Here is a 27723-nt window from a genome sequence, read left to right as displayed (position 1 = left end):
GCGGGGACACGCGCACACACACACACACCATTCTGTAACCTGGTGAGTGCATCGTACCGCGTGTCTGTTATATACAGAATATTGTCGTACAATTTCACACTGAAGCGTGCGCTTCTAGTCCTGTTTGTTTCAAATATAAACACACACACATTAACTAAGTACACACACACACACACACACACTAAGTACACACACACACATTAACACAGTACAAGCACACAGACACACACATTAACTCAGTATTTATATATACACACACACACACACACACACACATTAACACACACTAAACACACACTAAACAGACAGTACATGTACAGAATAACACACACTGGTAGCATGTTTTTCAATCGGGGTTCACCGAGCGTCTCTAAAGGGTTCCTGCGATGTGCAGCTCATTGGAAAATAGTACCAAATACAGAAGAATTTACAATGCATCTGATCTCAGACGCGCTATTAGAGAGGGTTGGGGTTCCTTACAATGCATCTGATCGCTGACACGCTATTAGAGAGGGTTGGGGTTCCTTACAATGTATCTGATCTCAGACGCGCTATTAGAGAGGGTTGGGGTTCCTTACAATGTATCTGATCTCAGGCGCGCTATTAGAGAGGGTCGGGGTTCCTTACACTGCATCTGATCTCAGACGCTATTAGAGAGGGTTGGGGTTCCTTACAATGCATCTGATCTCAGACGCTATTAGAGAGGGTTGGGGTTCCTTACAATGCATCTGATCTCAGACGCGCTATTAGAGAGGGTTGGGGTTCCTTACAATGTATCTGATCTCAGACGCGCTATTAGAGAGGGTTGGGGTTCCTTACACTGCATCTGATCACAGACGCGCTATTAGAGAGGGTTGGTGTTCCTTACACTACATCTGATCACAGACGCGCTATTAGAGAGGGTTGGGGTTCCTTACAATGTATCTGATCTCAGACGCGCTGTTATAGAGGGTTGGGGTTCCTTACAATGCATCTGATCTCAGACGCGCTATTAGAGAGTGTTGTGGTTCCTTACAATGCATCTGATCGCTGACACGCTATTAGAGAGGGTTGGGGTTCCTTACAATGTATCTGATCTCAGACGCGCTATTAGAGAGGGTTGGGGTTCCTTACAATGTATCTGATCTCAGACGCGCTATTAGAGAGGGTTGGGGTTCCTTACAATGTATCTGATCTCAGACGCGCTATTAGAGAGGGTTGGGGTTCCTTACAATGTATCTGATCTCAGGCGCGCTATTAGAGAGGGTCGGGGTTCCTTACACTGCATCTGATCTCAGACGCTATTAGAGAGGGTTGGGGTTCCTTACAATGCATCTGATCTCAGACGCTATTAGAGAGGGTTGGGGTTCCTTACAATGCATCTGATCTCAGACGCGCTATTAGAGAGGGTTGGGGTTCCTTACAATGTATCTGATCTCAGACGCGCTATTAGAGAGGGTTGGGGTTCCTTACACTGCATCTGATCACAGACGCGCTATTAGAGAGGGTTGGTGTTCCTTACACTGCATCTGATCACAGACGCGCTATTAGAGAGGGTTGGGGTTCCTTACAATGTATCTGATCTCAGACGCGCTGTTATAGAGGGTTGGGGTTCCTTACAATGCATCTGATCTCAGACGCGCTATTAGAGAGGGTTGGGGTTCCTTACAATGCATCTGATCTCAGACGCGCTATTAGAGGGGGTTGGGGTTCCTTACAATGCATCTGATCTCAGACACGCTATTAGAGAGGGTTGGGGTACCTTACAATGCATCTGATCGCTGACACGCTATTAGAGAGGGTTGGGGTTCCTTACAATGCATCTGATCGCAGACGCTATTAGAGAGGGTTGGGGTTCCTTACAATGCATCTGATCTCAGACGCGCTATTAGAGGGGGTTGGGGTTCCTTACAATGCATCTGATCGCAGACGCTATTAGAGAGGGTTGGGGTTCCTTACAATGCATCTGATCTCAGACGCGCTATTAGAGGGGGTTGGGGTTCCTTACAATGCATCTGATCTCAGACACGCTATTAGAGAGGGTTGGGGTTCCTTACAATGCATCGGATCTCGGACGCGCTATTAGAGAGGGTTGGGGTTCCTTACAATGCATCTGATCTCAGACGCGCTATTAGAGAGGGTTGGGGTTCCTTACAATGCATCTGATCTCAGACGCTATTAGAGAGGGTTGGGGTTCCTTACAATGCATCTGATCTCAGACGCGCTATTAGAGAGAGTTGGGGTTCCTTACAATGCATCTGATCTCAGACGCGCTATTAGAGAGGGTTGGGGTTCCTTACAATGCATCTGATCTCAGACGCGCTATTAGAGAGGGTTGGGGGTTCCGCAGAATTTCGCTATATAATTATAGAGTTCTTAAAGGGAAGGGGGGGTGGGCTAAATAAGAGTTCTTTAACCAAAAAAGGTTGGAAACCATTGGCCGTGTTACGCCCCGACGTGCAGCCACCTCTCAGGCACACTCCCTCACCAAATCGATCTCCATGTCTGTGAGATCCTTGTCTGCTTTCTTCTCCTCCAACTTCTCCAGCGTCTGATACAGAATCTGCAAGAGGAAGGGGGAGCACGAGCGCCCCCCCAGAAATGCATGAACGCTCCTCTCCAACATCATATCGGAAACCAGCCTGAGACACCTCTTCCCAGAGAAAGACATTTGCATGTCCTGGACCTTCTCCCCCAACCCTAGTGTGTCTGAGACAGATACCCAATCAGGAGCCCCCCATGAGAGGTGTCTTGTGACCTCCATGTATGGTGGTACAGAGACAGAATAAGACAGAGATAGGGGGGAAAGAAAATAAGGAACCCCCAAGCTCCCCCCTTTGGTTCCCCCAGCCCCAGTCTCTTCCTCCCCCTCACATCGATGTGTCTCTGCTTCTGCTGATGGTCCTGGATCAAGGTTCCCGTGGTGCTGCTCAGCTTCTCACATTCTTCCTGTAGCAGCAGGATCGTGTTCTGGATGTGACCCAGTAGCTCCCCATCCTGAGACACACACAGAGGGGGAGAGAGGGAGAGGGGGGCGCCCCATCAGAGGAGACGAAGTACGAGAGAGGGGTGACCCAGCAGCTCCCCATCCTGAGACACACACAGAGGGGGAGAGAGGGAGAGGGGGCCGCCCCATCAGAGGGGACGAAGTACGAGAGAGGGGTGACCCAGCAGCTCCCCATCCTGAGACACACACAGAGGGGGAGAGAGGGAGAGGGGGGCGCCCCATCAGAGGAGACGAAGTACGAGAGAGGGGTGACCCAGCAGCTCCCCATCCTGAGACACACACAGAGGGGGAGAGAGGGAGAGGGGGGCGCCCCATCAGAGGAGACGAAGTACGAGAGAGGGGTGACCCAGTAGCTCCCCATCCTGAGACACACACAGAGGGGGAGAGAGGGAGAGGGGGGCGCCCCATCAGAGGGTACGAAGTACGAGAGAGGGGTGACCCAGCAGCTCCCCATCCTGAGACACACACAGAGGGGCAGAGAGGGAGAGGGGGGCGCCCCATCAGAGGGGACGAAGTACAAGAGAGGGATGACCCAGCAGCTCCCCATCCTGAGACACACACAGAGGGGGAGAGAGGGAGAGGGGGGCGCCCCATCAGAGGAGACGAAGTACGAGAGAGGGGTGACCCAGTAGCTCCCCATCCTGAGACACACACAGAGGGGGAGAGAGGGAGAGGGGGCCGCCCCATCAGAGGGGACGAAGTACGAGAGAGGGGTGACCCAGCAGCTCCCCATCCTGAGACACACACAGAGGGGGAGAGAGGGAGAGGGGGCCGCCCCATCAGAGGGGACGAAGTACGAGAGAGGGGTGACCCAGCAGCTCCCCATCCTGAGACACACACAGAGGGGGAGAGAGGGAGAGGGGTGCGCCCCATCAGAGGGGACGAAGTACGAGAGAGGGGTGACCCAGCAGCTCCCCATCCTGAGACACACACAGAGGGGGAGAGAGGGAGAGGGGGCCGCCCCATCAGAGGGGACGAAGTACGAGAGAGGGGTGACCCAGCAGCTCCCCATCCTGAGACACACACAGGGGGAGAGAGGGAGAGGGGGCCGCCCCATCAGAGGGGACGAAGTACAAGAGAGGGAAGGTAAGGGGAGCAGAGGGAGGGGGGCAGAAGTGAAAAGCAATAAGGGGCGAGGGAAACAGAAAGGGGAGCAGAGAGGGGGGAAGGCAGAAAAGAGAGGGTAGGAGAGAATAGTGAGCGGGTGGGCAGAATAGGTGGCAGGGGAGGAGAGTGGGGGGGGCAGAAAAGAAGATGCGAAGGAGACGAGGGGGGAGGGGGCAAAAAAGAGGTGAGAGAGTGAGGGGGCAGAGGCAAATGAAAGAAGGCAAGAGAGGCAATAGAATGGTGAGGAAGAAACACAAAGCAGTTGAGAGGGATTGAAGGAGAGAGGTAGACCCTCCTCCCTCCCAGACTCATCATTATACCTCCCTCCCCCCAGACTCATCATCATTATAAGTCCCTCCTCCACCCAGACTCATCATCATTATACCTTCCCCCTCCCGACTCATCATCATTATACCTCCCTCCTCCCCCCACACCATGAAATCTCAGAGATCCCCCCATCCCCAACTACAGTCCGAATCAGGAGACTTCGGATCCCACTACTACCACCAACCAGATCCCCCATCCACATTAGGTACAGAAATATATACACCGGCACAGCCAGGCCACACATTACGGGATAACCGGCAGGTATCCCGTTCAGATCAACGTCCATCCGGGAGCTCCCACGAATCTTTGAAGTGGGTGAACCGACTAAATATTCTTGTCTGCCGCCCCAAACAAAGACACCCTGAAAATGCCGGTCGGGTCCCCCCTGCTCCTCCCTGGCAGTTACCTGGCTCTTCTGCTGTGCCCGCCTGCCCTGTGGAACGCCCTGCTTGCCCTCGCCCTGCCTGGATATGTAACCGGTCACCAGGTCCTGCAGCTGTTCGTAGCGGTTCACTAGCTGACTGACCTTCTCGCTCACGTCGATACTGCAGGCCGGGCAGGTGAGCTGGGGGACGGAGAGGGACTGGGGGACGGAGAGGGACTGGGAGAGGGAGGGCGGCTGGGAGGGAGGCTGGGAGAGGGAGAGAGGCTGGGGGAGGCCATCGTCCCGGGGGAGGCCATCGTCCCGGGGGAGGCCATCGTCCCGGGGGAGGCTCAGGGCGAGGAGGGTGGAAGAGGACGACACCATGTTCTGCAGGACGGAGCGCAGCTTGTCTAACTGTAAGCAAGAGACAGAGGGGAGCGCAGGGCGTCTTAACCCCTTGTTTGCCAGAGGGCTCCTGCAGCGCAATGCTGGCGGGGGGCTGTGGGGGGGGGGGGAGCTGGGGAAGCAGCCTAGTGCCTTCGAACCCCCAATCTTATCTCTACTGGTGCAAGTCACTAAACCCCCCTGTGCCTCGCGATCGGGAGGCGGGGCACTGACGTCACTGGGCCAATAGCCCGCAAAGCGCCGACGTCACGGCGCCGTGATGTTGACGCGGCTTCGCTGTGATTGGAGGCTTTCAGCCGACAGCGCGCTCAGAAACAGGTCCGGCTGTCGGCTGAAAGTCCCTGCGCCTCCGCACGCCTGCGGACGCTCGCGGGAGCCCCCTCTCAAGGCATCCTTATTGAGGATGACGCGGCTCAGCGCGGAGCGTCCGCACGGCCCAGCGCGGAGCGTCCGCACGGCCCAGCGCGGAGCGTCCGCACGGCTCAGCGCGGCGCGTCCGCACGGCTCAGCGCGGAGCGTCCGCACGGCTCAGCGCGGAGCGTCCGCACGGCTCAGCGCGGAGCGTCCGCACGGCTCAGCGCGGAGCGTCCGCACGGCTCAGCGCGGCGCGTCCGCACGGCTCAGCGCGGCCTGTCCTTCTGTGAAACAATGATTATTATTCAGGCTGTAGCTATCTGCAGAGGGATATTGTGGGCTGTTGCCACCTGGTGCCTGCGCTGGGTACTGCAGGAAGACTGTCCTGACCTGGTCCTGCAGTTGCAGGGAGTTATTTGCCACTGACTGTTCGATGTTCGCCTTGCCCTGCTCCTGCTTCTCTCTCAGCTCCTTCAGTTCCTTCTCTATGTCCTGCATGGTGGCACTGGGGGACAGGAGGGGACATCCGGTGGGGACTGTGCTCAGGACATTCACATCTGGGTAATATTGCCAAGTGGTAACCCTGCTCTCGAGTGCCTGGCAGCCACACATCTTTCTCTTCCTTTTACATACATTTCTGTCTCTCTACCTCTCTCAGCATCTGATTCTCCTGGTCTCACCCCCCTCCTCCCTCTCTCTCGCACCTCCCCTCCCATCTCTCACCTCCCCTATCTTTCTCGTTCCCCCTTTTCTCAGTCTCTTTCTCTCCCCCTTCCTAGTATCTCTCCCCCTCCTCCCTCACATCTTTCTCCTCCCTCCTCTCCTCTCTCTCCCCCCTCACATCTTTCTCTCTCCCCCTTTTCCCAGTCTCTTCCCTCCCAGTCTCTCACCTCCCCTCTCTGTCTCTCCCCCTTCCTAGTATCTCTCCCCCTCCCACCTCTTTCTCTCACCCCTTCCCAGTATCCCCCCTTCCTCCCTCACATCTTTCTCCTCCCTCCTCTCTCTCCCCCCTCACATCTTTCTCTCTCCCCCTTTTCCCAGTCTATTTCTCTCTCCCTCCCAATCTCACACCTCCCCTCTCTTTCTCTCCCCCTTCCCAGTATCTCCCCACCCTCCCACCTCTCCTCCCTCACATCTTTCTCCTCCCACCTCTCCTCTCTCTCCCCCTCACATCTTTATCTCGCCCCCTTTTCACAGTCTATTTCTCTCTCCCTCCCCATCTCACACCTCCCCTCTCTTTCTCACCCCTTTCCTAGTATCTCCCCACCCTCCCACCTCTCCTCCCTCACATCTTTCTCCTCTCCTCTCTCCCCCCTCACATCTTTCTCTCTTCTCCTTCTCAGACTCTCACCTCTCCAATCTTTCTCTCTCCCAGTCTCTCACCTCTGCTCCCTTTCTCTCCCTCCTCCCAGTCTCTCTCCCCCCTCACATCTCCTCTCTCCCAGTCTCTCAGCTCTCCCCTCTTTCTCTCTCCCCCCTCCCAGCCTCTCTGCTCCCTTTCTCTCCCCCCTCACATCTCTCTCCCCCTCCCAGTCTCTCACCTCTCCCTTCTTTCTCTCTCCCCCCTCACATCTCCTCTCTCCCAGTCTCTCAGCTCTCCCCTCTTTCTCTCTCCCCCTCCCAGTCTCTCTGCTCCCTTTCTCTCCCCCCTCACATATCTCTCCCCCCTTCCCAGTCTCTCACATCTCCTCCCTCCCAGTCTCTCAGCTCTCCCCTCTTTCTCTCTCCCCCCTCTCACCTCAGGTACCCCAGCTGCAGGCTGACCGTGGTGTCTCCCTCTGCTGCCTGCTCACTGCTGCTGCGTATTTGAGTGACAGTGGGATCCAGTACTCTCTGCAGCCTGTGCAGCTGGGGTGGGCGTCACCCCAAATACTAAAATCAGCACCCCAAAAAACAGCACCACCTGCAACTAGAACTGGCAGGGGTGTGAGATTCCAAAACCAAGTCCTGCACCCCCTAATACACAACCAAACTTGTACCCCAAAACTGGGACCTGCACCCTAATTTTTGACTCCAGCACAAACTATGACCTCCCATTGTCCTCCTCCCCCCTATGCACCTCATCTCCTCCCCCCCATCCACCCCTCACCTCCTCCTCCCCCCATATGCCACACACCTCTCCCTTTATCCCCCCCATGCGCCCTTCACCTCCCCTCCATACACCCCTCACCACCTCCCCCCCCCCCGTACACCCATCACCACCACCCCCAAACGCCCCCCACCTCCACCCCCCCCATATGCCCCACACCCCCCCTTCTACCCCAATATGCCCCTCACCTCACCCCTCCATGGGCTTCTCCCCTCCTCCCCCCATGGGCCTCTCACCTCCTCTTCCCCGATATGCCTCTCACTTCCTACCCCCCCAAACGCCCTATACCTCCTCACCCCCCAAACGCCACTCACCTCCTCCCCCCCCAAATGCCCCTCACCTCCCCTCCCCCCAAACGCTCCTCACCTCCTCCCTCCCCCATGGGCCTTTCACCTCCTTCCCCATACGCTCCTCATCAACTCTCCCCCCCATAGACCGTCACCTAATCCCCCCCATACGCCCCTCACCTTCTCTCCTCCATGGGCCCCTTACTTCCTCTCCCCCCATGGGCCCCCTCACCTCCTCCTCCCCCCATTGGTCCCCCACCTCCACATCCCCCCATACGCCCCTCATCCACTCTCCCCCCACATAGACTGTCACCTCCTCTCCCCCCATACTCCCCTTCTCTCCCCCCATGGGCCTCTCACCTCCTCCTCCCCACATGGGCCCCTCACCTCCTCCCCCCCAAGGGGCCTCTCACCTCATCCTCCCTCCATAGGCCCCTCACCTCCTCTCCCCCATACGCTCCTCACCGCCTCCCCCCCCATATGCCCCTCACCTCCTCCCCGTCCAAACGCTCCTCACCTCCTCCCCCCACACCACCCCACACCTCCCCTCATGTGCCCCCACCTCCTCCTCCCCCCCATACGCCCCTCATCTACTCTCCCCCCACATAGACCACCACCTCCTCTCCCCCCATACTCCCCTCACCTCCTCTCCCCACATGGCACCTCAACTTCTCTCCCACAGGGCCCCCTCACCTCCCAAGGGGCCCCTCGCCTCGTCCCCCATGGGGCCCTTCGCCTCGTCCCTTCTGGGGCCCCCTCACCTGCCTCCCTCAGGGGCCCTTTACTGCCTCCCCGCAGGGGCCCCTCGCCTTCTCCTCCCCCCAGGAGCCCCTCACCTCCTCCCCCCAGGTGCCCCTCGCCTCCCCCCCCCCCAGGGCCCCTCACCTTCTCCTCCATGGCCCCTTCCCGGTCCTCCAGCTCCTTGTGCATGGAGTTCAGCTTCTCCTGCAGGTCGGGCAGCAGCTTAGCATCAGCCAGGCTTCGTTCAGCTGCAGGGAGAAGTGCACAGGGATACTCGGCATCATTATACAGCGCGGCGTGTTCATTATCAGCATACAGATACTCCGCATCATTATACAGCGCGGCGTGTTCATTATCAGCATATAGATACTCCGCATCATTATACAGCGCGGCGTGTTCATTATCAGCATATAGATACTCAGCATCATTATACAGCGCCGTGTGTTCATTATCAGTGTATATAGAGGCTCAGTATCATTATACAGCGCGGCGTGTTCATTATCAGTGTATATAGAGGCTCAGTATCATTATACAGCGCGGCGTGTTCATTATCAGTGTATATAGAGGCTCAGTATCATTATACAGCGCGGCGTGTTCATTATCAGTGTATTGAGATACTCTGCATCATTATACAGCACAGCGTGTTCATCATCAGTGTATAGATACTCCACATCATTATACAGCGCGGCGTGTTCATTATCAGTGCATAGAGATACTCAGGATCATTATACAGCGCAGCGTGTTCATTATCAGCATATAGATACTCAGCATCATTATACAGCGCAGCGTGTTCACTATCAGTGTATATAGAGGCTCAGTATCATTATACAGCGCAGCGTGTTCATTATCAGTGCATAGAGATACTCAGGATCATTATACATCGCGGCGTGTTAGTCAGGCGATGCACGCAGAGGTAACGACAGGAGACGCGTTTGGAAAAGTAATCGTTCACTTTTTTTCAGCAACACAAAATACAAGGTGTCCCTCTGCAGCCTGGAACCCATCCATCCCTCTCTCCCCCCTCTCCTCTATCCCCCTCCTCTCCTCCCTCTCTCCCCCTCCTCTCCTCTATCTCTCCCCCCTCTCCTCCGTCCTCCCTCTCCCCCCCTCCTCTCCTCTATCTCTCCCCTCTCCTCTATCCCCCCCTCCTCTCCTCTATCTCTCCCCCTCCTCTCCTCCGTCCTCCCTCTCCCCCCCTCCTCTCCTCTATCTCTCCCCCTCCTCCCCTCTCCTCCATCCCTCCCCCTCCTCTATCTCTCACGTCTGCCTTTAAACCCAGCACTCAGTCCTTGCTTGCTGGTCCCCCCCTGCCCCCCACACCTCCAGCTGTTACAGACCCCTATAGGATAACGGATAAGAAATAAAGCCTGACACACTGCGTGCTCATCTGCATGTCATCCCCCAGAACCCCTTGCGGCAGCGGAAGCACTATATTCTGAGCAGTAATGGGGACAGACGGGGCTGCCGACCTGCCTGAGACGCGCCGGTGCCCCAAACGTGGGATTTTACTCACTGTAGTACACGGTACAATGCAGGGCGCGTCACTTTTTGGTTCTGACCCACCATAACTTAATTAGCGCCCGAATATTTCCTGACCACGTTTTATACAGCGCGGAGCTCCGCTTCCCAGACATAACACGACATGCCGCACTCACCGATGTCTCCCGCCAGCGCCCGCAGCTCCGCGCGGTCGGACTTGTTCCTCTCCAGCGCCTCCAGCCGCTCTTGGAGCAGAGCGTGCATGTCGGTCAGCGATGCGATGTTGCGCAGCGCCTCCACCGTGTCGGCATATCTCTCCGAGGCGCTGCTGGCGCGGGAGGAGGTGCCGGGGGGGGTGTCGGAGGGGCTGGTCTTGTTGGGGGTGCTGGGGGGGATTGGCGAGACGGGGGCAGACTGAGTGGTGCGGGTACGGATCTGGTGGCCGGAGTCGGTGGTGGGAGCAGAGGCAGGGAGCTGCTGACCCATCTCAGGAGGGCTCGTTGGGTGAGTGGGTGGCAGGCCTGGGGCAGAGGTGGGTGGAGCAATGTAGGGGCCCCCAGGATGAGTGGGTACCCCAGTGTATGAAGGAACACCTGCCTGAGTGGGCACACCTGCCTGAGTGGGCACACCTGCCAGAGTGGGCACCCCTGTGTATTGAGGCACACCTGCCTTTGTGGGCACACCTGCCTTTGTGGGCACACCTGCCTGAGTGGGTACACCTGCCTTTGTGGGCACACCTGCCTGAGTGGGCACACCTGCCTTTGTGGGCACACCTGCCTGAGTGGGCACACCTGCCTGAGTGGGCACACCTGCCTTTGTGGGCACACCTGCCTGAGTGGGTACCCCAGTGTATGTGGGCACACCTGCCTGAGTGGGTACACCTGCCTGAGTGGGCACACCTGCCTTTGTGGGCACACCTGCCTGAGTGGGTACCCCAGTGTATTGAGGCACACCTGCCTGAGTGGGCACACCTGCCTGGGTGGGCACACCAGTGTATTGAGGCACACCTGCCTGAGTGGGCACACATGCCTGAGTGGGCACACCTGCCTGAGTGGGCACACCAGTGTATTGAGGCACACCTGCCTGAGTGGGCACACCTGCCTGAGTGGGTACCCCAGTGTATGAGGGAACACCTGCCTGAGCGGGTACCCCAGTGTATGAGGGAACACCTGCTTGAGTGGGTACCCCAGTGTATTGAGGCATACCTGCCTGAGTGGGCACACCTGCCTGAGCGGGTACCCCAGTGTATGAGGGAACACCTGCCTGATCAGGTACCCCAGTGTATGAGGGAACACCTGCTTGAGTGGGTACCCCAGTGTATTGAGGCATACCTGCCTGAGTGGGCACACCTGCCTGAGTGGGTACACCTGCCTGAGTGGGCACACCTGCCTGAGTGGGTGGCCCAGTGTATGAGGGCACACCTGCCTGAGTTGGCGCGACTGCCTGAGTGGGTACCCCAGTGTATGAGGGCACACCTCCCTGAGTGGGCGCAACTGCCTGAGTGGGTAGCCCAGTGTATGAGGGCACACCTGCCTGAGTGGGCAAAGTGGCGTATGTGGGTCCACCAGGTTGAGTTGACAGAGCATGTGTGGAGCCTGCAGCCTGAGTGGGCACAGACGCTGGCGCTGGCCCTGCCAGGGCATCATCCTGGGTGGGAAGCTGCCCATGTACGGCTTGTGAGGAGGGGGTGGTCCTGAGAGATGCCACGGGACCCTGGCTTCTGCGGGCGCCAGTGGATGCGGTTTGTGAATCCTGGTAAAGAGAGAGACAGACCAGTGTCACCAACGCTCTGCCCGCGCCACCTGCCATAGTGCTGTCACCGTCTGTATGTGTGTGTCTATCAGTCCTAGGGGTGCCAGGCTCTGTGCCCACCCCACGACTCCCCAGGCCTGGTAGTGCCAGTTTCTGTAGCTCCGCTCCCTGCACTGCCCGGTCCTAGAGGTTCCTGCCTCGTCCCACCGCTTACTTACCTTGATGACTGGCTGTTTCACCAGGATCTCCGTCAGCACATCCCATCCGACCATGTTGCTCAGCTCCTCGGGGCTGGGGAACTGTTTCAGCTTCTCCTCCAGGCGCTTCTGCAGTGTGACAGACGGGGGACACGTCTCAGGGTCCCACACCCCTTTATAACCCTTCTATTCCACTCGCAAGGGGGTGAAAGCCACAGATGATGTTCCCCGATCTGTTCTACCCAATAAAATCCATGAGATAACTAATGATATGTATATTTCTCTTCATCAGCCTGTGTCTCCCCGCTGCTGGATGAAGTCTCCCTAGTGAGCTCCCAGGTCCTGCGGTTACAGCCTCTTCTCCACGTCGCCCCCACACATTCCCTCATCCCACCCTCTCCAGCCCGTGTCTCCCCACTGCTGGATGAAGCCTCCCCAGTGATCGCCCAGGTCCTGCGGTTACAGCCTCTTCTCCACGTCGCTTCCACACATTCCCTCATCCCACCCTCTCCAGCCCATGTCTCCCCACTGCTGGATGAAGTCTCCCCAGTGATCCCCCAGGTCCTGCGGTTACAGCCTCTCTTCTCCACGTCGCTCCCACACATTCTCTCATCCCATCCTCTCCAGCCCGTGTCTCCCCACTGCTGGATGAAGTCTCCCCAGTGATCTCCCAGGTCCTGCGGTTACAGCCTCTCTTCTCCACGTCGCTCCCACACATTCCCTCACCCCATCCTCTCCAGCCGGTGTCTCCCCACTGCTGGATGAAGTCTCCCCAGTGATCCCCCAGGTCCTGCGGTTACAGCCTCTCTTCTCCACATCGCTCCCACACATTCCCTCATCCCATCCTCCCCATCCCGTGTCTCCTCACTGCTGGATGAAGCCTCCCCAGTGATCCCCCAGGTCCTGCGGTTACAGCCTCTCTTCTCCACGCGCTCCCACACACATTCTCATCCCATCCTCTCCAGCCCGTGTCTCCCCACTGCTGGATGAAGCCTCCCCAGTGATCCCCCAGGTCCTGCGGTTACAGCCTCTCTTCTCCACGCGCTCCCACACATTCCCTCATCCCACCCTCTCCAGCCGGTGTCTCCCCACTGCTGGATGAAGTCTCCCCAGTGATCCCCCAGGTCCTGCGGTTACAGCCTCTCTTCTCCATGCGCTCCCACACATTCCCTCATCCCACCCTCTCCAGCCGGTGTCTCCCCACTGCTGGATGAAGCCTCCCCAGTGATCTACCAGGTCCTGCGGTTACAGCCTCTCTTCTCCACGTCGCTCCCACACATTCCCTCACCCCATCCTCTCCAGCCGGTGTCTCCCCACTGCTGGATGAAGTCTCCCCAGTGATCCCCCAGGTCCTGCGGTTACAGCCTCTCTTCTCCACGTCGCTCCCACACATTCCCTCATCCCACCCTCTCCAGCCCGTGTCTCCCCACTGCTGGATGAAGCCTCCCCAGTGATCCCCCAGGTCCTGCAGTTACAGCCTCTCTTCTCCACGTCGCTCCCACACATTCTCTCATCCCATCCTCTCCAGCCCGTGTCTCCCCACTGCTGGATGAAGCCTCCCCAGTGATCCCCCAGGTCCTGCGCTTACAGCCTCTCTTCTCCACGTCGCTCCCACACATTCTCTCATCCCATCCTCTCCAGCCCGTGTCTCCCCACTGCTGGATGAAGTCTCCCCAGTGATCTCCCAGGTCCTGCGGTTACAGCCTCTCTTCTCCACGTCGCTCCCACACATTCCCTCACCCCATCCTCTCCAGCCGGTGTCTCCCCACTGCTGGATGAAGCCTCCCCAGTGATCCCCCAGGTCCTGCGGTTACAGCCTCTCTTCTCCACATCGCTCCCACACATTCCCTCATCCCATCCTCCCCATCCCGTGTCTCCTCACTGCTGGATGAAGCCTCCCCAGTGATCTCCCAGGTTCTGCGGTTGCAGCCTCTCTTCTCCACATCACTCCCACACATTCCCTCATCCCATCCTCTCCAGCCCACGTCTCCCCACTGCTGGATGAAGCCTCCCCAGTGATCTCCCAGGTCCTGCGGTTACAGCCTCTCTTCTCCACGCGCTCCCACACATTCCCTCATCCCATCCTCTCCAGCCCGTGTCTCCCCACTGCTGGATGAAGCCTCCCCAGTGATCCCCCAGGTCCTGCGGTTACAGCCTCTCTTCTCCACGCGCTCCCACACATTCCCTCATCCCATCCTCCCATCTTACTGCTGGTCGTCATCTTGGTCTTTTAAATCTCTCTCTCTCTTCTCTAGTCTCTCTCTCTCTATATATATTCTCTCTATATATTCTCTCTCTCTCTCTCTCTCTCCTTCCTGCTTTTCTCTCTGTCTCTCTCGTTGTCGGACAGCGTGGTGACACTCACGGACCCCTGGATACCCCAAATAGAGGACAGTGCCCCTCACCACGGACCCCTGGATACCCCAAATAGAGGACGGTGCCCCTCACCACGGACCCCTGGATACCCCAAATAGAGGACGGTGCCCCTCACCACGGACCCCTGGATACCCCAAATAGAGGACGGTGCCCCTCACCACGGACCCCTGGATACCCCAAATAGAGGACGGTGCCCCTCACCACGGACCCCTGGATGGATCCCAGCTCCTTCTGCAGATCCCCGACGTCCATGTCGGCCTCTTTTTGCAGCTCCATCTGGCTCAGGCGCTGCTGCACATCCTGAAAATCCACCTGGGGAGCAAAACCCTACAGACAAGGGCCGCAGAGCGTCACTCCCTACCTCACATTAATAACCGCAGAGCGTCACTCCCCACCTCACATTAATAACCGCAGAGCGTCACTCTCCCCTCACATTAATAACCGCAGAGCGTCGCGCCCCCCCTCACATTAATAACCGCAGAGCGTCGCGCCCCACCTCACATTAATAACCGCAGAGCGTCACTCCCCACCTCACATTAATAACCGCAGAGCGTCACTCTCCCCTCACATTAATAACCGCAGAGTGTCACTCCCCCCCTCACATTAATAACCGCAGAGCGTCACTCCCCCCTCACATTAATAACCGCAGAGCGTCGCGCCCCCCCTCACATTAATAACCGCAGAGCGTCGCGCCCCACCTCACATTAATAACCGCAGAGCGTCACTTACCCCTCACATTAATAACCGCAGAGCGTCACTCCCCCCTCACATTAATAACCGCAGAGCGTCACTCCCCCCTCACATTAATAACCGCAGAGCGTCTCTCCCAACCTCACATTAATAACCGCAGAGCGTCACTCCCCTCCTCACATTAATAACCGCAGAGCGTCACTCCCCCCTCACATTAATAACCGCAGAGCGTCACTCCCCCCTCACATTAATAACCGCAGAGCGTCACTCCCCCCTCACATTAATAACCGCAGAGCGTCTCTCCCAACCTCACATTAATAACCGCAGAGCGTCACTCCCCTCCTCACATTAATAACCGCAGAGCGTCACTCCCACCTCACATTAATAACCGCAGAGCGTCACTCCCACCTCACATTAATAACCGCAGAGCGTCACTCCCACCTCACATTAATAACCGCAGAGCGTCGCTCCCCCCTCACATTAATAACCGCAGAGCGTCACTCCCCCCTCACATTAATAACCGCAGAGCGTCACTCCCCTCCTCACATTAATAACCGCAGAGCGTCACTCCCCTCCTCACATTAATAACCGCAGAGCGTCACTCCCCACCTCACATTAATAACCGCAGAGCGTCACTCCCCACCTCACATTAATAACCGCAGAGCGTCACTCCCCCCCTCACATTAATAACCGCAGAGCGTCACTCCCCCCTCACATTAATAACCGCAGAGCGTCGCGCCCCCCCTCACATTAATAACCGCAGAGCGTCGCTCCCCCCCTCACATTAATAGCCGCAGAGCGTCACTCCCCCCTCACATTAATAGCCGCAGAGCGTCGCGCCCCACCTCACATTAATAACCGTAGAGCGTCGCTCCCCCCCTCACATTAATAACCGCAGAGCGTCGCTCCCCACCTCACATTAATAACCGCAGAGCGTCGCTCCCCCCCTCACATTAATAACCGCAGAGCGTCACTCCCCACCTCACATTAATAACCGCAGAGCGTCACTCCCCCCTCACATTAATAACCGCAGAGCATCGCTCCCCCCCTCACATTAATAACCGCAGAGCGTCGCTCCCCACCTCACATTAATAACCGCAGAGCATCGCTCCCCCTCACATTAATAACCGCAGAGCGTCGCTCCCCACCTCACATTAATAACCGCAGAGCGTCACCCCCCCCTCACATTAATAACCGCAGAGCGTCGCTCCCCCCTCACATTAATAACCGCAGAGCGTCGCTCCCCCCCTCACATTAATAACCGCAGAGCGTCACTCCCCACCTCACATTAATAACCGCAGAGCGTCACTCCCCACCTCACATTAATAACCGCAGAGCGTCACTCCCCACCTCACATTAATAACCACAGAGCGTCACTCCCCACCTCACATTAATAACCGCAGAGCGTCGCTCCCTCCTCACATTAATAACCACAGAGCGTCGCTCCCCCCTCACATTAATAACCGCAGAGCGTCACTCCCCCCCTCACATTAATAACCGCAGAGCGTCACTCCCCACCTCACATTAATAACCGCAGAGCGTCACTCCCCCCTCACATTAATAACCGCAGAGCGTCGCTCCCCACCTCACATTAATAACCGCAGAGCATCGCTCCCCCCTCACATTAATAACCGCAGAGCGTCGCTCCCCCCTCACATTAATAACCGCAGAGCGTCACTCCCCCCCTCACATTAATAACCGCAGAGCGTCACTCCCCACCTCACATTAATAACTGCAGAGCGTCACTCCCCCCTCACATTAATAACCGCAGAGCGTCGCTCCCCACCTCACATTAATAACCGCAGAGCGTCACTCCCCCCTCACATTAATAACCGCAGAGCGTCACTCCCCCCCTCACATTAATAACCGCAGAGCGTCGCGCCCCCCCTCACATTAATAACCGCAGAGCGTCACTCCCCCCGTCACATTAATAACCGCAAAGCGTCGCGCCCCACCTCACATTAATAACCGCAGAGCGTCACTCCCCCCCTCACATTAATAACCGCAGAGCGTCGCGCCCCACCTCACATTAATAACCGCAGAGCGTCACTCCCCCCTCACATTAATAACCGCAGAGCGTCGCGCCCCACCTCACATTAATAGCCGCAGAGCGTCACTCCCCTCACATTAATAACCGCAGAGCGTCGCTCCCCACCTCACATTAATAACCGCAGAGCGTCGCTCCCCCCTCACATTAATAAGCGCAGAGCGTCGCTCCCACCTCACATTAATAACCGCAGAGCGTCGCTCCCCACCTCACATTAATAACCGCAGAGCGTCACTCCCCCCTCACATTAATAACCGCAGAGCGTCGCTCCCACCTCACATTAATAACCGCAGAGCGTCGCTCCCCACCTCACATTAATAACCGCAGAGCGTCACTTCCCCCCTCACATTAATAACCGCAGAGCGTCGCGCCCCCCCTCACATTAATAACCGCAGAGCGTCACTCCCTCCGTCACATTAATAACCGCAAAGCGTCGCGCCCCACCTCACATTAATAACCGCAGAGCGTCACTCCCCCCCTCACATTAATAACCGCAGAGCGTCGCGCCCCACCTCACATTAATAACCGCAGAGCGTCGCTCCCCCCCTCACATTAATAACCGCAGAGCGTCACTCCCCCCCTCACATTAACTTTAGCAGTTAGAGGCTCCTTCCGAACTCAGGAGCTACAGCAGTGATACCCTGGGATGTGAGGGAGGGGAATTCTGCCCTCCCTCCTGCCCCTGCCCCCCCCCCCCACCCCCCACAAGCAGAAGGCGCCTGCCACTCACCGGTTTTAAGGTCTCTGTCACCTTATGGATTTGGCCTGCCACGTCCCCCTGTGACACTTTGAGGCGGTTGAGCTCATGCAGGAGATCCTGCAGCAGTGCCATGGCCTGGGGGAAGGAGGGAAGGGGTTACACAGAACCGGACCAAGGACACGTGCAGCCACCCCTGGGGTGGGATCATAACAGTCACAGTGAGGCCACCCTCCGGGAGAGACACTGGGCAGTGAGGCCATCTCCCGAGAGCCACTCCTCTGTGAGGCCACGTTCCAACGAGAGAGCCACTCCTCTGATGCCAAGTTCCAACGAGAGAGCCACTCCTCTGTGAGGCCACGTTCCAACGAGAGAGCCCCTCCTCTGTGAGGCCACGTTCCAACGAGAGAGCCACTCCTCTGTGAGGCCACCTCCCAACGAGAGAGCCACTCCTCTGTGAGGCTACGTTCCAACGAGAGAGCCACTCCTCTGTGAGGCCACGTTCCAACGAGAGAGCCACTCCTCTGTGAGGCCACCTCCCAACGAGAGAGCCACTCCTCTGTGAGGCCACCTCCCAACGAGAGAGCCACTCCTCTGTGAGGCCACCTCCCAACGAGAGAGCCACTCCTCTGTGAGGCCACCTCCCAACGAGAGAGCCACTCCTCTGTGAGGCCACCTCCCAACGAGAGAGCCACTCCTCTGTGAGGCCACCTCCCAACGAGAGAGCCACTCCTCTGTGAGGCCACCTCCCAACGAGAGAGCCACTCCTCTGTGAGGCCACCTCCCAACGAGAGAGCCACTCCGTGGTGAGACCACCTCCCAACGAGAGAGCCACTCCTCTGTGAGGCCACCTCCCAACGAGAGAGCCACTCCTCTGTGAGGCCACCTCCCAACGAGAGAGCCACTCCTCTAAGGCCATCTCCCAACGAGAGAGCCACTCCTCTGTGAGGCCACCTCCCAACAAGAGAGCCACTCGTCTGTGAAGCCACCTCCCAACGAGAGAGCCACTCCTCTAAGGCCACCTCCCAACGAGAGAGCCACTCCTCCTTGAGGCCACCTCCCAACGAGAGAGCCACTCCTCTGTGAGGCCACCTCCCAACGAGAGAGCCACTCCTCTGTGAGGCCACCTCCCAAGGAGAGAGCGACTCTTCTAAGGCCACCTCCCAACGAGAGAGCCACTCCTCTGTGAGGCCACCTCCCAACGAGAGAGCCACTCCTCCTTGAGGCCACCTCCCAACGAGAGAGCCACTCCTCTGTGAGGCCACCTCCCAACGAGAGAGCCACTCCTCTGTGAGGTCACGTCCCAAGGAGAGAGCGACTCTTCTAAGGCCACCTCCCAACGAGAGAGCCACTCCTCTGTGAGGCCACCTCCCAAGGAGAGAGCCACTCCTCTAAGGCCACGTCCCAACGAGAGAGCCACTCCTCTGTGAGGCAACGTCCCAACGAGAGAGCCACTCCTCTGTGAGGCCACGTCCCAACGAGAGCCACTCCGTGGTGAGGCCACCTCCCAACGAGAGAGCCACTCCTCTGTGAGGCCACCTCCCAACGAGAGAGCCACTCCTCTGTGAGGCCACCTCCCAACGAGAGAGCCACTCCTCTGTGAGGCCACTTCCCAATGAGAGAGCCACTCCTCTAAGGCCACCTCCCAACAAGAGAGCCACTCCTCTGTGAGGCCACCTCCCAACGAGAGAGTCACTGCTCTGTGAGGCCACGTCCCAGTGAGAGAGCCACTCCGTGGTGAGGCCACCTCCCAACGAGAGAGCCACTCCTCTGTGAGGCCACATCCCAACGAGAGAGCCACTCCTCTGTGAGGCCACCTCCCAACGAGAGAGCCACTCCTCTGTCAGGCCACGTCCCAGTGAGAGCCACTCCTCTGTGATGCCACCTCCCAACGAGAGAGCCACTCCTCTGTGAGGCCACTCCCCAACGAGAGAGCCACTCCTCTGTGAGGCCACGTCCCAAAGAGAGAGCCACTCCTCTGTGAGGCCACCTCCCAACGAGAGAGCCACTCCTCTGTGAGGCCACTTCCCAACGAGAGAGCCACTCCTCTAAGGCCACCTCCCAACGAGAGCCACTCCTCTGTGAGGCCACCTCCCAGCGAGAGAGCCACTCCTCTGTGAGGCCACCTCCCAACGAGAGAGCCACTGCTCTGTGAGGCCACGTCCCAGTGAGAGAGCCACTCCTCTGTGAGGCCACGTCCCAACGAGAGAGCCACTCCTCTGTGAGGCCACGTCCCAACGAGAGAGCCACTCCGCGGGAAATTATTTGAGAAGTGAACTTTGTGATGAGGATGAAATGGGACATTCCCGGGGAGGTGACATCCCGCCCCGGACTGGAAAAGTCAGGCCTTGGTGGTCATTGCTCCACGATGCTCTCTTGACCCTTCCCGTAGTGAAGGTGTTAACGTGATGCCCTGTAGGCTAGACCGGGGTTGCACTAATTACCCCCTCCTCTTTGTTGCTTAGATGAGCTGTTTGTTGATCCTTGTACTGGTAATGAGACTCCGGGGCCCGACACACAGGAGCAACACAGATCAATTATTCAGCCGGGGTGTCAACAGGACGGGGATGTCACCAGGACGGGGATGTCACCAGGACGGGTCCCTTCAGGAGGTGTTAGGGGGGTGGGGGTGTTGGGGAAGAGGGGGCTTTTAGAACAAATTCAACCCATTTTTATTAAAAAGAAGCTAAAGATTGTAGGATTATAAATAAAAAGCAGTGGCACTTCCATCAATGTGAGCCCAAAAGCTGCATATATAAGGTTTCCGGAGGTAGATATAGCTCATTTTAGTAAGATCTAATGGAGGCAAAATTGGCTCATTTGCATCCTAGACAATTTATTACCCCGTATATACCAGTATATGATTTGGGAGGAGTTATGGAGAGCGGTTATATGGGGCAATAGGAGGAGTTATAGGGAGAGGTTATATGGGGTAATAGGAGGAGTTATAGGGAGCGGTTATATGGGGTAATAGGAGGAGTTATAGGGTGCCGTGAAATGGGGCAATAGGAGGAATTATAGGGAGAGGTTATATGGGCATATAGGAGGAGTTATAGGGAGCAGTTATATGGTGTAATAGGAGGAGTTATAGGGAGGGGTTATATGGGGTAATAGGAGGAGTTATAGGGAGCGGTTATATGGAGTAATAGGAGTTATAGGGAGCGGTTATATGGGGATATAGGAGGAGTTATAGGGAGCGGTTATATGGGGTAATAGGAGGAGTTATAGGGAGAGGTTATATGGGGTAATAGGAAGAGTTATAGGGATCAGTTATATGGGACAATAGGAGGAGTTATAGGAAGCACCGGGTTAATGATGTGACATTAGGGTACATGAAGCCGTTTGGGGACCTGTGGGTGCCAGGACGCCCTCCTGGTTACGGAGGTGATGTCCCCTTGTTACCCTGTAACGTTATCGCCTCTGGACACGCTCAGTAAATGATTACGCGGATTATATATTCATTCCTCTTTGCCTGACAGACCCCGGAGCGGATGTCTCTTCCCAGCACATTCCTGCGTGTGCAGGGGGTCCGCCTGAAACCTTCATGGTCTCCAGGCAGCCGGGAAAGTGGGGGTGGCCATCTTTACAGCTGGGCGCTCACCTGCAGCACTGATGGAGGAGATAAGAGGAGCCAGCGCATACCTGCACACGGATCCACTCCGGAGAAATAAGCAAATCAGAACGCAGCGTTCTGCACGGCGACAAAACAGCGGCGCCTTCATTTATACGCAACTTGTACTGGCTAAGGCAGTAAGACTGAGTGTTAGAGTGTGTGTGTGAGTGAGTGTGTGCGAAAGAGAGTATGAGTGAGAGAGAGTATGAGTGTGCGAGTGTATGTGTGTGTGTGTGTGAGAATGCGAGTGTGTGAGAGTATGAGTGGGAGAGAGTATGAGTGTGTGTGAGTGTGTGCGTGAGAGTGAATGCGAGTGTGTGAGAGTGTATGAGTGGCAGAGTGTGTGTGTGTGTGTGTGTGTGTGAGAGAGAATGCGAGTGTGTGAGTGTGAGAGAGTATGAGTGGGAGTGGGAGTGTGTGCGAGAGTGTGAGAGTTAAAAAAATAATATATTGTCCATACTGTAGGGACCTTCCTCAGGGCAGTATACAATCGCATGGTTTTTTTGATCATCATCTTGCAGTGCTGTCTTATTCGTAAAGATATCGGTTGGCTGAAGTATTTATACACATATATACACACACAGACACACACACACACAGACACACCTTCGATAATTATATAAGATGGCAATTTATTTAACTATCTTCATTACGTCTCATACATAAACCTCTCACATGCGTGTGTGTGTGTGTGTGTCTGTGTGTGTGTGTGTGTCTGTGTGTGTGTGTGTCTGTGTGTGTGTGTCTGTGTGTGTGTGTGTCTGTGTGTGTCTGTGTGTGTCTGTGTGTGTGTCTGTGTCTGTGTGTGTCTCTGTGTGTGTGTCTGTGTGTGTCTGTGTGTGTGTGTGTGTCTGTCTGTGTCTGTGTGTGTCTCTGTGTGTGTGTCTGTGTGTCTCTGTGTGTGTCTGTGTGTGTGTCTGTGTGTGTCTGTGTGTACCCACACACACCACTATTATTTCAGCAGCAGAAAGGGACAGTTTTATTTTGTTTTTTATAAATCCCTTTTTCCTAAGAAATTGAGATGTATCTGATGGACGCTGAAACTCACCGGCGCTGGGACCTCGCAGACAGACAGATTCCAACACCCCGTGCCTGTCACTGTCACCTGCTGGGCACCAAGTGTCACCTTACTGCTTCCTACGCTCCCATCACCAAAGTCCCCTTCAAACACGATGACCCCCAAGTATCTCTCCCCCCCCCTCCCCTCAGACCTGCAATGTTCAAACCCCCCACCCTCCCCTCTAACCCCACTAGTAGGGTTTTCGTACCACTGTTAGACGTTGTTCCCCCCCCCAAGAAACATTCTCACGTGCCCGGTCATACTCCGCGACCCTGTATAGTGCAGCAGTGAAGGGGTTCTGCTTGTGGAGGGTGGGCTGGCACGCGCCGGGCATCATGGACGCCCCTCCCCCCCCCCCCTTTTTTTCCTTTTTACCTTGGACACCCCGTCCTTGTTGGCTTCGATCTTCTTCCTCATCTGCAGCATCTGCCACATGTCGTCCACCGGGGTCGCGCCCGACGCCTGCTCCTTGGTCCTCTCCATCAGCTCGCGCCCCGTGGGCAAACTGTTCAACGCCGCCATCTGCGTCTCCATCGCCCGGATCTTCCGCTCCATCTGGGGGTAGGCGAGCCAGATCCGGTCGGCCTGCCCCGTCTCTCGCCCTTCCTCCTCCCCCGCCAGCGACAGCGCCGGCTTCCCCGGGGGCTGGTGCAGCCCCCGCTCCTCGTCGGTGATTTCGGCTTTCAGGTCCTGGATGTTCAGGTGCTTGATGATGGCGTGGAGGAGGGTGTGCAGGGCGTTGAAATTGACGGCGCCCACCTCCGGCGTGCCAATGGACAGGTTGGCCAAGTCATACAGGTTAATTACAGATGTCATCCCCAAGACCGTGGTCAACAGCAACTATGGGCCTGGCATGTGCAGAATAAGAGCTGCAGCTTCCTTCACAGCAGTGGGAGTGCTGCAGAAGGAATTAGAATGGGGTGCAGTAATAATGGCCCCATGCTGTGCTGAGCTGGGCACATTGTGACAGCTCACGCTGCATCCCCTTCTCCATCCTGCCCCTAACCACGCCCATATTCTATCAGCCCCCGCCCCCTGCTCGCTTCCATTGGCTGAGAACGTTGGCATGCTGATCGTTGATTGGCTGCCGGGTTCTCTCGATTGTTGACATCTGGAACAGCTGGGCCGGGGTGGCGTTGCCGGTCGCTAGGCAACAGCAGCTTACCAGGCGCCGGCTGCTTCCACTGTGGGGGGAGGTGTCCCTCCGCGCGGAGAAAGTAGTCCTTATAGGGCAGCTGGGTATGTAGGGTCTGTCTGCCATGGGGGCCGTGTCTGATGGCTACAGCGACACAGGGCAGGGAGACAGAAGCAAGGAGACCTACAACTCAGAACCCCTAAAGGTCAATGGATCACATCAGATAATGTCCATGGGGGGGAAAGGGGTGCAAAATAACTGCCCCCCTATGTATCAAGGACCATTTAAAACTATAGGATATTTTAGCAAGGGCTTTTTTTTTTTTTTTATTTTACCCAGAATTTCTCTACATTTACCCCGTTACTTGGAACTCCTCTATATGGTTTTTCTCTAATCCTATTTATTTTGCATACCGATGTATTTTTCTCCTTTAAAACATCTGATGTTTAACCAAGGCAACCCCTCTGTCTGTACAGCGATTAAACGCTTTAAGTCACTGCAATGCCGGACGCCGCACATAAGCTAGCGAGGCTACAGCTTAGGGTCTCACCCCATGAGGTACCTCAAAAATAGAACAATATTAATGCATTGTACCTTTTAAAATCGGATGATGAATAAGATATGGGGGGGAAAAGGGAGATGCTCTGACAAAATGGCCATTTCCGTTCAAATATGACCGTGTGCGTCGAAAGTAACAAACTTCGTGGCGTATCCCCTGAAGACGTTCCCAATGCCGTCGCTCTCCAGAAATCACCAAAGAAAAGGTTTTGATATTAAAAATTCATGTGCTGGCTGGAACGGGCACTGGGGGTGTCGTGTCCCAAATGTATAAAGCATTAACGTGCAGTGGTGGACTCGTCACTCAAACGAAACGTCACAGTGGGAGTCAGATCTAGAAGAGGCGTTAGATGGAGTGGAACATGATTCTCCTGTGGGTTACTAAAAGCTCAATATGCACCACCTTAATGGGGAACGCGTATAAGGTTTTAATGACATGGTACCTCTCCCCAGTGAAGCTTTCAAACTTTATTCCAGGTTACTCCCCGTTATGTCCTAAAGGCGTGGAGTAGTGATGTAGCGAGTACCCGGAATTACCCGGCAGGTTTTCAGCTACCCGGACATTACCCAGTGGGCCCGGCGCCAGGTAATGCCAGTGTAGCTGAAAAATACATCATCACTTACCTGTCGTCAGCGAAAGAAGGCGAGGAAAGACCCGTGAGGAAGACGGCGGCGACATCTAGGAAGGTCAGCAGCGGTCTTGTGGCGGTGGCAGCATCAGCAGTGTGTGTTCAGCCGGCGTGGGAGCTGCAGGCATCCATAGCAGTGTGAGCTGGGGAACCATGTGACCGGGGCAGAAGCGTTCCTATTGGACCTTCGTAGATGTCGCTGACGTCTTCCTCCACCCCCAGGTAAGTGCCAACCGGGTAACTGGGTACCCGGCCCGGTAGATCATTTAATTTTGGCCGGGTACCCGTTACATGCTTTTTTTTTTGAAGCAGGACTCTGTCCTACACTAGTGTGGCGAGCAAGCTGACCGGTTACACACGCTGCCATTTTGCCTCTCTCTGGAGAAAAATGAAGAACTGGTTGCAGCTAGGGTTGCCAGGTGTCCGGTATTGAACTGGACTGTCCTGTATTTGGATACTCTGTCCAGTACAAAATGAGAGGCAATACTGGACATGCATGTGTCCGGTATGACCTCCCTGGACAGTGACCTGACGCACCTTTCACCATTGAGTCCGGTATTTTCGGAGAAGCCGCCTGGCCGCCCTAGTTGCAGAGGATTCTGGTCCTGGATATACCTCTGCTCCTCCTAAATGGGCTGAGTCTGGGAATATCCAGAGCTGATGGTAAACTAATTGCTCACTTTGCAACCGCTACAAGATCCCAAATAGCAGCACCGTGGAAACAGCGAGAAGTCCCCACTCATTTCTAAAACACCACATAGAATTCGGCCCGTGCGCCAAATGGGAAAATGACCGCGTTTTGTTAATGGTACTTGTGCTGAATGTAAAAGAAAGCAAATGTCAAGGGCAAAAAGCCAATGGCCAAGAGTGTGAAGATTGAGATAATGTGTGTGGCTATCATCACCTCCATTTTGGCCTAAACCACCATTTTCTGAGTGTTTGCTTATATGAATGTTTATTTGTTTCATTCGTGAATGAATGAACTGTGAATGTTTGATTCTGCAGAGTATCGCTACTAGATATAACTAACCCTTGTGTAATTCCTACAAGGCATACAAGAATTGAAATAGCATTCGTAAGCGATTTCTCCTGTCTTAGACATTCCTGCTGATCTTAGGCTTTATTATCTAACAGTTACAGTGTATACAGGGCTGAACAGAGTAACTCCCTTATGTCACAAAGTTAAGAGGCCCACATTATGGTAAATTATCGATAAGAATATAGCATATGCAGCATATTTATGTATCAACCAATATGTATTTTTGCATGTCATCATATTATTATTTATCTCTAAGCCAGCCCCCTTAAGGGGTGTATTACTCATTTTGAAATGTATAAAATGTGATCCAAGCAATATGTTTTCAGAGGCCTGAGTTCCTTGTTGGAATTCTTTTCTCTGGTGCCTTGGTACAGATAAACTCATGTTGTTACTTTTGAACCCTTGACTCATTGATTTTATTTCTACGCTTTCACAAGAGGCGGAACCCGGAACCGCCCAAGGAGGCGGAACCCGGAGACGCCCAAGACATTGAGCCTGGAGATGCCAGCTAAACACATCGGCAGATACGATTCACGATATACTAGCGGCATGATGTCACGCCGTCTGATCCCAGCACGCACGACGCAGCATCCGCACGGTCTGATGTCAGAGCACGACAGAGCACAGGAGAACCTGGCAAAGTGTCGCAGCAAATAAGACGCCAACCGGACAGAGAGAAGAAAGGAAGAAAAGAAATTCAACGGAATGGGAAGTGTGTAATGCGGAGCTGGTCAGTTGGAAGCCTTCCAGTGCTGGTCCGTTGGAAGCCTTCCAGTGCTGGTCCGTTGGAAGCCTTCCAGTGCTGGTCCGTTGGAAGCCTTCCAGTGCTGGTCCGTTGGAAGCCTTCCAGTGCTGGTCCGTTGGAAGCCTTCCAGTGCTGGTCCGTTGGAAGCCTTCCAGTGCTGGTCCGTTGGAAGCCTTCCAGTGCTGGTCCGTTGGAAGCCTTCCAGTGCTGGTCCGTTGGAAGCCTTCCAGTGCTGGTCCGTTGGAAGCCTTCCAGTGCTGGTCCGTTGGAAGCCTTCCAGTGCTGGTCCGTTGGAAGCCTTCCAGTGCTGGTCCGTTGGAAGCCTTCCAGTGCTGGTCCGTTGGAAGCCTTCCAGTGCTGGTCGTTGGAAGCCTTCCAGTGCTGGTCCGTTGGAAGCCTTCCAGTGCTGGTCCGTTGGAAGCCTTCCAGTGCTGGTCCGTTGGAAGCCTTCCAGTGCTGGTCCGTTGGAAGCCTTCCAGTGCTGGTCCGTTGGAAGCCTTCCAGTGCTGGTCCGTTGGAAGCCTTCCAGTGCTGGTCCGTTGGAAGCCTTCCAGTGCTGGTCCGTTGGAAGCCTTCCAGTGCTGGTCCGTTGGAAGCCTTCCAGTGCTGGTCCGTTGGAAGCCTTCCAGTGCTGGTCCGTTGGAAGCCTTCCAGTGCTGGTCCGTTGGAAGCCTTCCAGTGCTGGTCCGTTGGAAGCCTTCCAGTGCTGGTCCGTTGGAAGCCTTCCAGTGCTGGTCCGTTGGAAGCCTTCCAGTGCTGGTCCGTTGGAAGCCTTCCAGTGCTGGTCCGTTGGAAGCCTTCCAGTGCTGGTCAGTTGGAAGCCTTCCAGTGCTGGTCAGTTGGAAGCCTTCCCTCAGTGCTGGTCAGTTGGAAGCCTTCCAGTGCTGGTCAGTTGGAAGCCTTCCAGTGCTGGTCAGTTGGAAGCCTTCCAGTGCTGGTCAGTTGGAAGCCTTCCAGTGCTGGTCAGTTGGAAGCCTTCCAGTGCTGGTCAGTTGGAAGCCTTCCAGTGCTGGTCAGTTGGAAGCCTTCCAGTGCTGGTCAGTTGG

The 27723-nt window shown here is 55.8% G+C and overlaps 1 protein-coding gene across 1 annotated transcript in view; it reads right to left on the bottom strand.

Moving 5' to 3' along the window:
• Window positions 1-24838, bottom strand: part of QRICH2 (glutamine rich 2) — a 34374-nt gene extending 9536 nt beyond the window's left edge. Inside the window, exons 1-11 of the mRNA XM_075579598.1 lie at window positions 22947-24838; window positions 17932-18036; window positions 14666-14791; window positions 12110-12217; window positions 10316-11891; window positions 8805-8908; window positions 7282-7391; window positions 5934-6048; window positions 4827-5198; window positions 2854-2976; window positions 2468-2542 (exon numbers count right to left, since the gene is read on the bottom strand). Of these exons, the coding sequence (XP_075435713.1) occupies window positions 2468-2542; window positions 2854-2976; window positions 4827-5198; window positions 5934-6048; window positions 7282-7391; window positions 8805-8908; window positions 10316-11891; window positions 12110-12217; window positions 14666-14791; window positions 17932-18036; window positions 22947-23387 (3255 nt within the window). The 5' untranslated portion in view covers window positions 23388-24838. The remainder of the gene's footprint in view (window positions 1-2467; window positions 2543-2853; window positions 2977-4826; window positions 5199-5933; window positions 6049-7281; window positions 7392-8804; window positions 8909-10315; window positions 11892-12109; window positions 12218-14665; window positions 14792-17931; window positions 18037-22946) is intronic.
• Window positions 24839-27723: the final 2885 nt, after the last annotated feature.

The sequence above is a fragment of the Ascaphus truei genome, chromosome 22, assembly GCF_040206685.1.
Source record: "Ascaphus truei isolate aAscTru1 chromosome 22, aAscTru1.hap1, whole genome shotgun sequence".
Taxonomy (NCBI): domain Eukaryota; kingdom Metazoa; phylum Chordata; class Amphibia; order Anura; family Ascaphidae; genus Ascaphus; species Ascaphus truei.
This window is presented reverse-complemented; position numbering and strand designations above follow the sequence as displayed.